Here is a 16,509-nt window from a genome sequence, read left to right as displayed (position 1 = left end):
TTTTCTACTAAACCCTATAACGGTACTTTTGTAGACGCAAACTAGTTCATTCGCGAAAAGAATAACAATATTTCAATTATCTAAACTGATAAATAAGTTGTTCCTGGCTTACAGGCCATCGACATGTTGAAAATCCTTTATTTGTATATTCTGTACATTGTATTTTTTATTCAATTCCATCCGCATGTGTTTGCAAATGAAAAAGAAGTCGAAATGGAAATTGGATATACATTCCAAAATCACTCAAACCTATATGGCACTAAAGTAGGAGATTCTAACAAACAGCAAAAAACTGAACAAAGTGATACCGAAAACGAGGAACGAGAGGAAATGACAAATAAAGTTCAATCCTCTCTGGAAATCAACAATCGCTCGGACAGCACCAATACAATATTACAGGACAGAAAACCATCTCTTCAACAAACAGAAAATGAGTCGGAAATAACACACCTTAAAAGGAATAGGATAGAAAACAACGCAGAAAATGGAGGCCTGGCGTTTATAGAAACGGAGGTTACAACTTCATGGCAGGTCGGAACGACCATATCAGCAGAGAGGACAAGCGTGTTTCGGAACATGAGGAGAATGACAACTTATAACTGGAATTATACTTCCACGGAAAAAACAACTGGCATTCCAACTTACTGGTCTCATCCTTCCACGGAAAAGACAGATTCATCACCAATTTTGCGAGAAATGAGTCCTGATCCCACGGTGCGTTCTATGTGCCCACATGGTAAGATGCGACTATTTTTGTCTAAGTACATTGTACAATGTTTATATAGATTACACTTTAAATGTGCATGAATAATGGTTTGTATATATCACATATTAAATCTGTCTGAATATGTTGGTAGTACGATGTATTTTCAGGAGAAATATAAAGTTACTTCAAAGGTACGTTCTATGATTTATAGATGCAAAAGCAAAAACAAATGTTGCATATTGGCTTAATCTATGCTTATTTCGGGTGGTTATCATTGCACATACTTCTGCAATGATACACAGCTATCATACTAATTGTATCAAGAATTTTCTCTATGTTTGAAATTGAACATTTTAATGAATAGAGATAAAAAAAGTTTGAAACATTGGCGGTACGTCAGTTAATTTGCAGTTTACTTTATTTGCACGATAAACTCATGATAAGATAATATATTAATAATTTGATGACCTCATTACCATATAAACACCAGATATTCTTTGGATTTGTTTTTTATATGATATTAACTATTTAAGATGAATCACCGCCGACAAAGTATGAACGAGAACAGTCACGGAAAAATATATAAACACAAAAATATATTAATATAAATATATAAAATTCTAAAGAAATCTCTATGTGAGTGGTCACATTATGTATGTATAATGTTATGTTATATGTAATCTAAAATAGCTCTTCAAATATAGCATCTTTGTATTTGTCTCTCATGTATCTGTGATCTGTACATGTTGTGTTGTGTATATTATCTAAAATATTTGCATTGCCGCTGTTGAGTTTCAATATGTTGCTACTAAGCCCAATGTATGATACTTTTCCAGTATTTACATTGGCAGTTAGGCTCTGACGTACTAATACCACAATCAGAGTTCAAAAGGGCAAAAAAGTTCAAGATTCACTCTAATTCAGGTTAATGAATCTTTCAAACCAATGCATGTAAAAATATGATAACCAATGCTTAAAATTTAAATTAAGCATTATTCTCAATATTTTTTGGGGTTATGAAGTCATAGACACAAACGGTAGGCATTACGCGAAGCGTCTATAAGAAAGAATTTCCGTCCGTTTGTTTTTTGTCTGACTCACTCAGGTACTAATAAGGCATACATTTCCGTGAGTTTACTTACTTTTACAATAAAAATATTAATTTGTGGCGCAGATAAAAGAATTCAGTTTGGCCAATGACTGTGCCGCTTATAAAATTCCCAGCGAAACCGTTGTGTAAATATGATCATTATCATTATATTATCATGATAATTGACGCACAGTTCTTTCGGTCTATGGAAAAAATTACCTGAAAGATCTTAATTATAGCAATGAGTGTAACATATGAAATTAAATTATTGAAAAATAAATAAGAAATAATGGCATTTTCATGATATATTATTATAATAATTAAAAATACTTTCCAAGGTATCTTCATAATTCAAACTGTTCTGTATTTTAGTGTTCCAGCAAAAACAATATATTGGGACTGATTTACTCTGGGAGAAAATCAACTTGTAGTGTCCCTATGTCCCCAGATGCAAATATTCATTGTTGCCAGGCTTGAAAGATTTTTATTACTACGGTGTTTAATCCGGTTGAAAACAAGCGATCTGACGCCCTTCGGCTTTGCGAATTTAAACTCAACAAAAGAAACGTACCAACATCAATAAACAATGCATTTTCGGTACTAATATTGATATTGGTTGGGCATAGTACCAGATAATTAGAATTTTCTGTAACAGTTGCGATGGAAAAAAATGTTTCGATGTCAGTAAATAAATGTTTGATCTCTTTATTTTGATTCAAAGTGGCATTAAGCAATGACGTCACATTCATCGGAATGACATTATTTTTACGATACCGAAACCCTCGTATGGCGGTGTCGACTTTTTCTTAGCTCATGGCTTGTATTGTAAAGTTAATCTTAGATGGGTAATCATTGTTTTTTTAGTATTTCTATATTGCGTCAGTGCTATGGCACACTGTAGATAATGAATAGAACTGTTTGTGAAGGCGCTTTTATATTTCCCACGGTAGTAAAAAGGCCTACACTCTCATTCGGTTTAATTTAATGAATGAAACTTTTCAATGTCATCAAAGAAGCGTCTCGCTCCGAGAGAAATTATGTAAATAGGCGGCAACCTGCTCTCGTAGTGAATGTAATCTACTTGTATAATGTAAGGAAATCATTGAAGGATAGATAGCAGATATGGTTAGTATCTTACAATACAAGTTTTATTTTGGTGCTGGACACGGAAAGCAACTCGTCGTCTCGCCTTTCCTAGGTCTCGTACTAAAACAAACCTTGTATTATTTTTAACTAGACTAATAATACACTGTAAATTCCATAAGATGCCTGAAAGGAGACGTCCTAGGCCTATCTTTATTCACGATGCACTCGGTCGTGGTGAAATATTACGTAACTTTTCATCGGGTATCAGATCTAGATATACAATGTATGTGTTTTCGACTGTTAGTTTTGCATGACCATACGTAAGTAACATGTGTACAGCATAAAAAAACAACTGCTATTCCGAGACCGTAAATGTAATCTTGGTCACCTCAGTCCAAGCACAGGGGTTAGCTTTAAAAGGAATGATAAGGATGATAAGAACGCAAAAACAAACACAAAATAATTTATTTTTCTTATGGTGCATGCGCAAGCAGTAGTTCGTCTCCTCATGCTTTTGATAGAGAGAAAATACCATTTGTCAGCGGTGTGGTATCTTTACAAAGTTTTATCATTTCTAGGATTGACCAATACCGAATTGGAGTTCACATGTTCTGTATCTGAAGTTTGTCAGTATCTCAGTTATGGATGTGACATTCGTTGTCCTGAGAATGGAAATTTGTGTTGTAAGTATGTTATTATGAAACAAAACTATATATGTATACTTTACAGAGAGCACTGAATCTCAATCGAGTAATTCTGATAAGCAGTCTTTCCAGATATACAGGGTAGTTAATGATAATGCATATATGATCACTTCATAAACAGTTCATAACATAGATAAAACATTATTATTTCCATCACCTGGGTTATCATGCCTATCCCTGTACTATGGACTTTTCCAGCACTTATTTATCCGATCACAATAAGAACTTGGAATTTCAAATATATCAATTTAGCAACCCTCGTTTTCAGCTTCTAATAGAAAAACATCTTTGCCATTGTATTCCTCCTCGTTTTTGCGGTGATTTGCGCGAGCAAGAGGTCTTGATGTGGCGTAGTCAGCGCATTATACAGCAAATAATAAGGGCTTTCACCTACAACGTACGAATGGGAAGACCTATTGCTATTGTAGGGCTTTTCACCTACATGATATGAGTGAAAAGACCTATTGTTTTTTAGGGCTTTTCACCTACAACATATGTGTGAACAGACCAATTTTTATAGGGTTTTTTCAACTACAACATATGAGTGAAAAGAACTATTGTTGACCTATAACATATGAGCGAAGTAAAAAGAACTATTGTTTTTGTTAAGGCTTTTCACATGTAATGTATGGTTTCGTGTATACTGCTGTTTTACATATTTTGATTTTTTTTCAGACATGGACAGTTGTGTTGAACTGCAGCACTGTGTATCTGACAATTATTACAGAAAACCCTTGCCAAATGTTTGTAATAGAAACACAGACCCGGATATACCTTGCCCCCCTCTGTGCATGTGTATTGGAGTAACAGTGAATATGCACCATTATTCTTATGATTTTTCGCTCATTGATTTGCCAGTTAGGCTCAGTGGAAATGGTTCTCGATTTCCTGACTTTCTGAAAAGGTCATCCATTCGGTATCTCATCCTGACGGATGTCTCAGTTGCGTACCGCAATCTATTGAAGGGGCTAAATCGCCTGTCGTTTTTGGACATGTCCAAAAACAAATTGTCCTCCCTGTCGGGTTACCTATTTCATGAACTGTTTTCGTTGGAAACTCTTAATCTGTCATTCAACAGATTAGAACAGATATCAGGGCATTTATTTCATAAAAACACAATATTACGTATCTTAAATCTTTCTCACAACAAAATAACGGTAATCCCAGAAGAAGCATTTAATCGTACGTCTGTTCTTATGTCACTGGATCTTTCCCATAACAAGATCTCCCATCTGGCAAATAATACTTTCTCAAAAGTACCAGATCTTCAGTTTCTGGATTTGTCGCATAACGTATTAGTCTCTCTACCTGAAAATATTTTTCACCCGCTTCCCAACCTCTGGGATCTTCGTCTAAACGATAATGAAATATCTGAACTCAATCCAAACACATTTTTGAACTTATATTATATAACAACACTCGATTTGTCCAATAATGCACTAAACACTTTGCCTGACTATGTCTTCTATGACCTTTTCTATATAGAAAAATTACACCTGGCTAATAACCGCCTAACAGTTATAACACAGGCCACTTTCTTTGGGTTGGAAGAACTAGCAAAAGTTGACCTATCCGGAAATGCAATCGGCAGTCTATCTAATTCAAGCTTCGCAAGTCGTTTCAAACTCAAAGAATTATATTTAAATAGGAACAATATATCCAGCTTGCATAGACATGTGTTCAAAGATCTACATGAACTCTCTAAACTCGATATGGCTGACAACAGATTGTCGTCTATACCAAGATATGTCTTTAAAACTCTGACCGCTCTAAAGTACCTATTTCTACAAGGAAATAAAATTACGCTGATCAGCAGTTGGACGTTCACGGGACTAGATAATCTATCTATTCTTGATCTATCGCGCAACGAGCTCAAGTATATCTCTGATCGTGCCTTATATCGATTGTATAAGCTATCATACATTTCGCTGGGAAACAATCAAATTTCTGTTATTCCCGGAGGACTGTTTAAAAACCTTTCGCATCTTTTTAATTTGTCTTTGTCTTTCAATACGATTGAGAGTCTCTCGCCATTTGTGTTTAGAAAATTGCCGGGTCTGGCTATGATTCATCTCGAGGGTAACAGAATTTCAAAGATAAGCGACTTAACATTTCAAGGATTGAAAAGTCTTGTTCTGCTTGACATGTCAAAAAATGCAATAAGTGAACTTTCTAAAGGTATTTTCGACGGATTGGAAAGACTCATTGTTTTGAAACTGGATAAGAATCGAATCGAGACTCTACATGAAAATGCATTTGGAGAATTGTTTGCACTTAGATATCTGGATCTCAACCATAACGCCTTAGAATATCTTCCTGGCCTAGTGTTTAGCAATATGCCTGCTCTGACCTTGTTAGATTTGTCCTACAATAAGTTGAACCGTTTGACCGACTCTACATTTCAGGGAATAACTAGTCGTGTTTACCTACGATTGAATAGTAACGAAATCAAGGATCTCCCTAGGTTACCTAATAGCACTAAACTGTTAGACATTTCACGCAACCACATTAGGCGATTTCAGGACGGCACCTTTAAACATGTAAGCCATTTGTATCTTTTAAATATAATGGGCAATAAACTGGACATCACCCAACATATTTTTGAAGGATTAGACCATTTAAGATATTTGCTCACATATATACCATTTATATGCTGCAATAAACCAAAATCTGTTACTGAAGAAAAGTGTTTAGAAATAAAGGATAATGATTCCGATTGCCTTGGGGGCGGATGTGATATAGCTAGAAGTGATGCCATTTCTTCTTGCACTGACTTGATTAGCACGGGCGTACTTCGGGTGTTCCTTTGGGTTATTGGTATAACTGCTTTGACAGGGAACGTGGCCGTACTTGTTTACAGGTTTCTGTTCGATAAAGAAAACATAAAGAACACGTATGCCATCTTTGTGATGAATCTTGCCGTATCTGATTTCCTGATGGGGATATATCTAGCAATCATCGGGATAGCGGATGTCTACTACAGCGGCGAATACGCTTGGAACGACCAAGAGTGGCGCAACAGTGTCTACTGTACGGTGGCAGGAATTCTTTCCTTTATATCCAGTGAGATGTCCACATTTCTGATACTTCTGGTCACACTGGACAGACTTCTGGTCATAGTATTACCGCTGTCACACCTGGCCCGCTGGCGGATCTCCTGGACCCAGGCGGTAGGCGTCTCATGCCTTTGTTGGATAGTTTCTATCACCCTTGCTATCGTTCCGGTTTCGTCCTTTCAGTCTTATTTCAAAGGTGAATATTATTCACAAGCTGGAGTGTGTCTCGCCTTGCCTCTTCTAGGTGAGGAGCAGGACGGAGCCGAATACTCCTTTGCAGTATTCGTCTATTTGAATAGTTTCATATTTAGCGTTATAGCTATTGGTCAAGTGTTAATTTTGTGCACCATCAAAAGGAAAACAAAGGGAATCGCAACTTCAATAAAATTACAAAGAGAAAAAACTGTGGCCAAAACCCTGTTCCTCGTCGTTGCTACGGATTTCTGCTGCTGGTTCCCGGTGGGTGTTATGGGTAAGTGTACTAATATGTTAAATGTAAAGAGGAAAATGTTGAAAATTTATATAACTTTTTATTAAATAATTTTTATTTCTTATTTTTGTTTTCTTGATCACTTTTCATTATAATTTAGATGAATTATCCGTATATATCTCTTTATGTAGTCTTCTTTAAACTCGATGTATGGTCTTATTTCTGTCTCGATTATCGTTTACTGTCAACCAAGTATTGGATATTCTATATGTATTGATTTGGCAAAAACTTAAATTTCACCAGCTTTAAAACAAAGAAAACATTTATAAATTTATTATATAATAAAACAAAAACAAATAAATTAGAAACCCCCCAAAACGTACCTGTCTATTATTAATTTAACGTCCTATTAACAACCAGGGTCATTTAATGATTTGCCAGTCATGAAAAACCCGGAGAAAAAACCACCGACCAGCAGTCAGTACCTGGCAACTGCCCTATATGGGATTCGAACCCGCGACCGAGAGATGGAGGGCTTGTGGTAATATGTCGGGACATCTTAACCAGTCGGCCACCGCGGCCCCTAAAAATACATATCCACGCACGCGTACACACTGCTCACACATCTCCATCTCCAAAGTAAACTTCTCCAAAAGAAAAAAAAAAGTAAAAAGAAAAAACCCAAAAGATAAATTCCCCTCCCCCACCCCAAAAAAATGAAGAGACACTCGTGCGTTCAATGTGATCCCACTAAAACACCAGAACCAGTAAGCAAACTAAAACTTATAATACAGAGGTGCCTTGTTTCTTGACAACGTTTAATGATAGAAAATTTATCACCCAAGTTCAATCTTCCGCATGAATCAGAATTCTTTCGTACACTTATTTGTAGAAGAGTGGTTGTTATATATCATTTGTCCAATGCTGGATGTACATAACGTGAAGGTCACCTGTGAAATAATCTAGATATCATTGTTGGTGTTCTAGGAGTAATGGCCAAACTTGGAATGAAGATATCGGACTTGGCTTATGCCTGGGTGATAGTGTTTGTGCTGCCCATCAATTCCTCGGTCAACCCATTCCTTTACACAGCTACAGCAATATGGAAGAAGAGAAGGGTGGGTAAACGGCTAATCGTCGATTTTATTTAACGTATGAAACATGTTTCTTTATTCCAAATTAGAATAAACACTATTTATGTGTTTTTTATCAACAGTATAATAACAGATTGTCGCAATCGTCCACGAGGCATCAGAGACGTCAAAGGGAGACGGTCGCTATGGAGACATCAATTACCGGAAAAGGTACAAAATATGGATCTCAAGCTGTTTAGAATATTATATCATTACAAACGATATGAAAGTAATGTCCATGACTTTTTATTGTTACTTACCATCGTGAATGCTAAAACAGGTTTCCAGCGAGTTGAAAGTTGTTAATTTAAATCTAATTTGAGTTTCCCACAATTTGCATGTTTATAATTCCAATTTTTAACTAATATAAAGACCAAATAAAATTTCACGATGGATTGTTTCAACCTTTTATATGGTTAAAATGATGTAAACATATTTATCGTGCTGTGTACTGTCAACCACGATAAAGTGATAATAAGTATCGAAAAGATGATAGGTATCGTTGGTGATTATAAGGATCGGTAAGGTGATAGTGAGTATCGGTGGTGACAATAACTTAATAAGTATCGATGGTGACAATACATGTAAGTATCGGTGGTGACAATAACTTAATAAGTATCGGTGGTGACAATAACTTAATAAGTATCGGTGGTGACAATAACTTAATAAGTATCGGTGGTGACAATAACTTAATAAGTATCGGTGGTGACAATAACGGTTAATAAGTATCGGTGGTGACAATAACTTAATAAGTATCGGTGGTGACAATAACTTAATAAGTATCGGTGGTGACATGACAATAAACTTAATAAGTATCGGTGGTGACAATAACTTAATAAGTATCGTGGTGACATAACTTAATAAGTATCGGTGGTGACAATAACTTAATAAGTATCGTGGTGACTAAAGCGTGGATAATAAGTATCGGTGGTGACAATAAGTATCGGTGGTGACAATAACTTAATAAGTATCGGTGGCGATAATAAGTATCGGTGGTGACAATAACTTAATAAGTATCGGTGGTGACAATAACTTAATAAGTATCGGTGGTGACAATAACTTAATAAGTATCGGTGGTGACAATAACTTAATAAGTATCGGTGGTGACAATAACTTAATAAGTATCGGTGGCGATAATAAGTATCGTTGGCGAAATAACTTAATAAGTATCGGTGGCGATAATAAGTATCGTTGGCGATAATAATTAATAAGTATCGGTGGCGATAATAAGTATCGTTGGCGATAATAAATTAATAAGTATCGGTGGCGATAATAAGTATCGGTGGTGACAATAACTTAATAAGTATCGGTGGCGATAATAAGTATCGGTGGTGACAATAACTTAATAAGTATCGGTGGTGACAATAACTTAATAAGTATCGGTGGCGATAATAAGTATCGGTGGTGACAATAACTTAATAAGTATCGGTGGTGACAATAACTTAATAAGTATCGGTGGCGATAATAAGTATCGGTGGTGACAATAACTTAATAAGTATCGGTGGTGACAATAACTTAATAAGTATCGGTGGCGATAATAAGTATCGGTGGTGACAATAACTTAATAAGTATCGGTGGCGATAATAAGTATCGGTGGTGACAATAACTTAATAAGTATCGGTGGCGATAATAAGTATCGGTGGCGATAATAAGTATCGGTTGTGATAAGTATCGGTTAGGTTACAATAGGTATCGGTGATGCTATTAAGTACCGATGGTGATGATAAGTATCGATGATGTGACAATCAATGTCGGTAAGGTGATAATAAGTATCGATGGTGATATTAAGTATCGGTGGTGATAACAAGTACCGGTAAGGTGATAAGTATCGATGAGGTGACAATAAGTATCGATGGTGATTATAAGTATCGGTTGTGATGAAAAGTATCGATGGTGAAAAAAGGATCGGTAAGGTTATAATAAGTATTGGTGGTGCTATTAAGTATCGTCAGTGATAAAAAGTATCAGTAAGGTTATATTAAGTATCTATGGTGCTAATAAGTATCGGTGAGGTGAATTTAAGTATCGATGATGATTATAAGTATCGGTGATAATAAGTATCGGTGATAATAAGTATCGGTGATAATAAGTATCGGTGGCGATAATAAGTATCGTTGGTACTAATAAGTATCGGTTAGGTTGCAATAGGTATCGGTGATGCTATTAAGTACCGATGATGATGATAAGTACCGATGGTGATGATAAGTATCGATGATGTGACAATAAATGTCGGTAAGGTGATAATAAGTATCGGTGGCGATAATAAGTATCGGTTAGGTTACAATAGGTATCGGTGATGCTATTAAGTACCGATGGTGATGATAAGTATCGATGATGTGACAATAAATGTCGGTAAGGTGATAATAAGTATCGGTGGTGATAATAAGTAAAGGTGTTGATAACAAGTATCGATTGTGACAATAAGTATCGATGGTGACAATAGGTATCGGTGGTGACAATAAGTATCGGTGGTGATAAAAAGTATCGGTGGTGAAAATAAGTATCGATGGTGATAACAAGTATCGATGGTGAAAATAAGTATCGGTGGTGATAATAAGTATCGGTGGTGATAAAAAGTATCGGTGGTGAAAATAAGTATCGATGGTGAAAATAAGTATCGGTGGTGATAAAAAGTGACAGTGGTGATAATAAGTGTCGATGAGGTGATAATAAGTATCGGTAAGGTGATTATATATATCGATTCTAAATATCGTGATCTAGTTATTAGAAGTTCATTTATTTAATGTACATATGGTATAATCTTTTAGAGTTATCTTGGAATTATATTAGATAACGTAATAAAATGATATTTCATATTTCAATAATAGTTTATTTCTTTATTTTTCGTTTTGATTTTGCAATCGGGAGTGAAAGTGCAACAGACAATTTTTGATGAATAATATGTGCTTGATTTATCTTAATTGTGGTCGAAAAAAGATATTTATTTAGCAGTGTATTGAATTTATTATATTTTCCTTTATCAGCTTTTTGAGTCTTAAACATGCGTGTGTAAATGTAGATTTGTGGATTAGTATGGTGTGTTGAAAAACGTTGGCAAATTGGAAGAAATAGGAGGTATAAGAAGTATTCGTCATTTACAGGTTCTCAATTATAGATTGACCAATTGCCGCTCGTTCTGGTCCAGTTGTATATCACTTGCTTGATTAGAAAACCTTATAACTGTACATATTATGTTTAAACAGAAATAAAATATTATTGATACAATTGGAAATATGCGAATATTTATGCCAAGCATTAAGATTTTGTTGTTTTTGTCATTTAATTTAGCGAAGTGACGTGACAGTGACAGGCGGTAAATTTAGAATACCGCAAAACAAGTACACATACAATATATATATATATATATAAGCCTACATCGCTTTTTACATAATAGAACATAATATCGATGCAAAATAATAGCAAAATAAGCAGGTAACATAAATAATATTCTTATATAAATTCGAAAGTTGAAAGCGGAATGTGGTGTGTTGTTGTAAACTATCATTATCAATGTATTCAAATAGTTGCATGAAATAAAACTTTATTAAATTGCTGGAATGTTTTGATTTGTATTGTCGCTTCAATGTTATTATCCTTTTTAATAGATATATTCATTGTTTCGTCTAAAATATGGATTTAATGTATTTATAGTTGCTTACCATAAAAACATAAAAAAAATCCAGATACATGTATTTGGTTACCATGACAACTCCTTCGAGTCTTAAAGGACATAACAGACGTTTGGGTACGGTGACATCTTCCTCGATTTACGGTAACCATGACATCTCACTCTAGTGTTAAAGAGAGATATGACAACTCAAAAATTTAAACTAAAAATTAAATCTACAATCATCTATATCAGCATTTCCTGTTGATCCGACGCCAAACGGCAACAGCTAAATAAACTTCGCCGCTAATGCCATAGTAAACATTTCGGAATGTCACTTTACTGAAATTGGTCAAAACTTGATTAATGCCCCTCTTGAAATTTCAACATCAAGGCAAACTTGAAGAAGCCATGACGAAGAAGTTTTCGGGAAACAGGGAAATGAAAGTACAAAATTAAAAACGGATTGCAGAAATCAAACACTAAAACAAAAAGCGATTGAGAAGAGTGTTGGTTTTCGGCAAAACTAAAGGAATAAAATTGAAAGTGAATTTCTGTAATTTATCTACGCTAAGAAGGAATGAAATCCATCCACACTGGACAGCTGTAGACTGCGGGCCAGGGGAAGTAACTCGCTTCTCATCTTTAAATAGAAGACAAACACAAAATTCAACACGAACATCTTACATTGCAAAACAGTGTCTCCAAAAAAAATCTTTTACGCCTAAATGCACTGAGACTTGATACTTAATGTTACCTAATCTATCAATATTATGTAATGTAATATGAATGGCAGAAGTTGGTCAGGGCTTCAACATGGAATTTAATAAACAGTAAATATAGGAATAGATACTGGGATCAGTAAATTCAAAAAAATAAAATTTGCTTTATACAATTAAAATTACATGACCTTTACCAGTATTTTATGTTGCTGCTGAGTGAAACACCGCCAAATGACAACATTGAATGTTGTCACCGCCAACGGAAATGCTTTGCAGTCAGGCCAATTCCCCTTCAAATGCACAAATTTCTCACAAATTAAGTGTAATGTCAAACTAAAGCCATGTCCAAATTGGTATTTTAATTGGTAAAACACAAATGTACCATACCAATTACATGTAATGTTGTGAACGAAAACAGAAATATTTTGCATCCAGGACAATTTCAAGTAAAATGCCCAAATTGAAGATATTTTCGCTACCGAGGCAAAGTAATATCCAAACTAGCATTAAAAATGGTAAAATAAAAATACAAATAAGTGAAAAAAATACTTTAAGGAAGGACAGATGTCAAGATGAGCCAATTGCTCTACTAGAAGCGTAACAAAACAAATTCAAAAAATGTTACGTCAATTACATAAAAAACGACATCAACTCAACCAAACTTTGGGTGAATAAGGGTGACTACAAATAATTAACCAGGCAACTCCTCCTCCTTAAAGTACAAATCAAGTGCAGTAAAGTCAAAACAAAATAACAAATATATTAGTAACAAAATATTAAAAAAAAATAATTTTCCTGACCTCAAGCCACCAAACCAACACCAATTCAACAAAAGAAGGAAAAATATATTTTCTGTTCTAGTTAAAAATGTTTTCAAACCTTGCCATAGGCGATAGAGAAACAGATCACCTAACTCCATAGAGTGCATATAAATCTATTTCAATCCAATAGCTGATATATCAAACATATGGTAATCCATGACTTGTGCCAAACTGATAACAAACAAAACCATCTATTCATTTGGTAAGAAGAGAAGATAATTACACTCTTTCCCTGACTGTTGTTTTATGAACAAAGCGAGCTAGATTTACAAAGCCTATGACAATAACGATTATTATTACATTGTGGGTCAATAATGTATGACTTAATTCACTTTTCTGAACAACAATTAACTCACCAACCTGTAAAAAACATAGTAACCACGGACAACAGAACTGAAAAATAATTTTTGAGACCACCTACAAAAACGGGTGATATCCTCAACTGACCTAACAGCGCTGGTGAAATACAAGCGACCATCATCACTCTTTCGAGTTCTGTTTTAAAGCAGTTCTACAAATAATTACATCATACCTATTTTCACCTACTAGTTCATACTAGCCTTCAAACATTCTCTCATTTCAAATATATTCTTTTTGTCGTTTTCGGTGTTGTCTATTTCATTAAAGCATTGATCATGATATCACTACTTTTAAATTTCATAAGGGTTTTTTCTATGCAAATTGTGTAATCCACGTATAGCGATTCTCAGAAAAGTTTTACAAAAGCAATCATGTTTTTGTCATATCCCGATGAAATTATCAATGCTTATATGTTTTTATTCTTTGATGAAACAAAATACGTTCTGATATATGACTTATGGTTTATATGCAATTCGTGATCTATCAATTTGTAAGCAATTATTCCCGATCTATAAATTGATACCCATCAATCTGATTGGTCTGCGCTCTAGGCTATTTGATAATTTGCTAGTCATGTCTAGAAGTCTTTTGAGCTACAATATTGCAGCTATGTTTCAACATTCTCGATTGGATTTTGTCCTTTTAAAGGCTTTTGAAATTCCAAGTTCGAAAGTAAATTGGGATTGATCATTTTGGAGAGTCGCAAAAGTTATTTGTTTAACATTAATACTACGCTATAATCATCGCCTTATGGAATGTTCAATAAGAATAAATTGAATGTTAAATTTCATAACGCGGGTCGTTGAAGTAGATTACACAGGGACAAGTCATTTACGGCAATAAACATAAAATTTCTTGTTATTTTTATATATATATATTTTTTAGAAACGTAGTGTGTCTTTAAATGATCCGATTCGAACCAAGAACAACCTGGTATGGCCAAGTAGAGGTAGAACGTAAAGGGAGACAACATATATATGTATATGCTTCTTACATCTTCTCCACATGACTATACACCCTGCATATGTACAGTTACGTCAGTGTATGACACGCCGTTTTGTCATAAAATACACATAATACTTAAAGTATTAGAAACAAAAGAGATTCATATTTAGTAATTTAACCTGGCAACTGTCATTATAACTAAATGCCATGCATTATAAATATAGACAGAGAAGTAAGAGGCGATCTTCGTTTTGTTTCCCGTTGAATATCATATTTATTTTATTGTCAGGGATTCATAAGTGAGACTTATAAGTCATTGGTTAAGATAAATTGATTATTTAGACATATAAAAATCATAATATCCTAATACGTTTGTGAAGTAACTTTAGAATGTATTTCTTCGTTTGTGTGGTAACTACAAAATCTAATGTAAAAGCTTTTCTGTGTCATTTTAAATGTACACCACACGAATATAAACTTTCACATAATCGTTTTCCTGGTGGATAGTACAGCTGAAACAAGGAATTTTTTTATGTCGAGGCTCGATTTAAGAGTCAATATTTTCGAGTTTCCAGTAAACTTTTTCGGGTTTCGAGTCAACATTTTTGAGTTGTAAAAGTTTCTAGTTCACGTTAACGAGTTTAAAGTTACACTTATATTTTGTTGATATATGATAATTTACTTATTATTATTTTCATGGAGTCTAACACATTGTTCTAGGCTATCGTGATACCATTTACTCCCTCAATATAGACAAAATGTGACGTCATAGGTGCCAGAACACTTGCTTTTAATAATCTAATGAGTCGCAATGATTTAATTGTAATGCAAAATTTGCTATGGAATAAAATACTTGATATTTTTAGTATACTGCACTGAAAATGATAAACAAATCCCATTGACAAAGTAACCAGCGCTTTGAAGCGAAATATGATTGAATAAAAATCTATTTCGTAATAGTTAATGTAAGTAACTCTCCCGGTATATAGCCTTAAAATAACCCAATAAAGATTGAGAATTTTGCTCACGCAGTGATTGGCAGTTTGTTAAGTTCAAACGTCGTCTGATTACAATTTCTTTCGTACCAATAGGTGTAAACTGGCTGTCGGTCAATACACTCACGTCGCCTGACGTTACAGCGTTAACAAAATTACGATTATCTCTATTTAAACATTTTACTTTAAGAGATGTAAACAACGGGATTTGCCTATAAAAATATCACGTAATTATCATTCATGGAGAAATGACATGCATTTTTTTCGAATTCATTTGAAAATGGCGTAATATCATAGAGATAAAATTACAATAAAACGTCGAAGTATAACGAGATCACAAAATGCTGTAAAACCATCGGCAAGCCTCGGGTTTTATTTTTAAAAAATCGGGTAGAATATCACTATCTTTCATATCCACATAAGATAGAGTAAGAATATGGCATTATTTTATTATGTTTAATATAATAGACTATGTAACAACAACATTTATTAAAAATAACGTGAACATCGGATTAAAATGATGAACACATACTTTGCCATTCGAAACTCAAAAATGTTACTCAAAACTTAATAACAAAAAGACCCTCTCATTTGAAACAGAGAAGTAATTTCTAACTACATTTTTTACGTTAACGGAGGGCTGCGGTTGCTGAATTGTTAAAATGTCTCGACATATTACCACCAGCCCTCCACCTTCTGTGCTCAAGTTCGAATCCGTTTGATTAATGAGATTAGAATTTGATTAATAAGTAAATTAAATTATTTGTTTGTTCAGAAGGAATATTATATCTTCTGACCTTTAATAATTAAAGTTCATTGTCGCACACTATATTTACCGCATACCAGACATATCT

The 16,509-nt window shown here is 34.3% G+C and overlaps 1 protein-coding gene across 1 annotated transcript; it reads left to right on the top strand.

Moving 5' to 3' along the window:
- The first annotated feature begins 6,522 nt into the window (after window positions 1-6,522).
- On the top strand, window positions 6,523-8,223 carry LOC138313541 (G-protein coupled receptor GRL101-like). Its single transcript, XM_069253940.1, has 2 exons — window positions 6,523-7,114; window positions 8,060-8,223. The coding sequence occupies exons 1-2, from the start codon at window positions 6,523-6,525 to the stop codon at window positions 8,221-8,223; spliced, it is 756 nt and encodes a 251-aa protein (XP_069110041.1).
- Window positions 8,224-16,509: the final 8,286 nt, after the last annotated feature.

The sequence above is a fragment of the Argopecten irradians genome, chromosome 2 (assembly GCF_041381155.1).
Source record: "Argopecten irradians isolate NY chromosome 2, Ai_NY, whole genome shotgun sequence".
Classification (NCBI taxonomy): Eukaryota; Metazoa; Mollusca; class Bivalvia; order Pectinida; family Pectinidae; genus Argopecten; species Argopecten irradians.
Note: the sequence above shows the minus strand (reverse complement) of the source record. Positions and strands in the feature narration are given on the sequence as shown.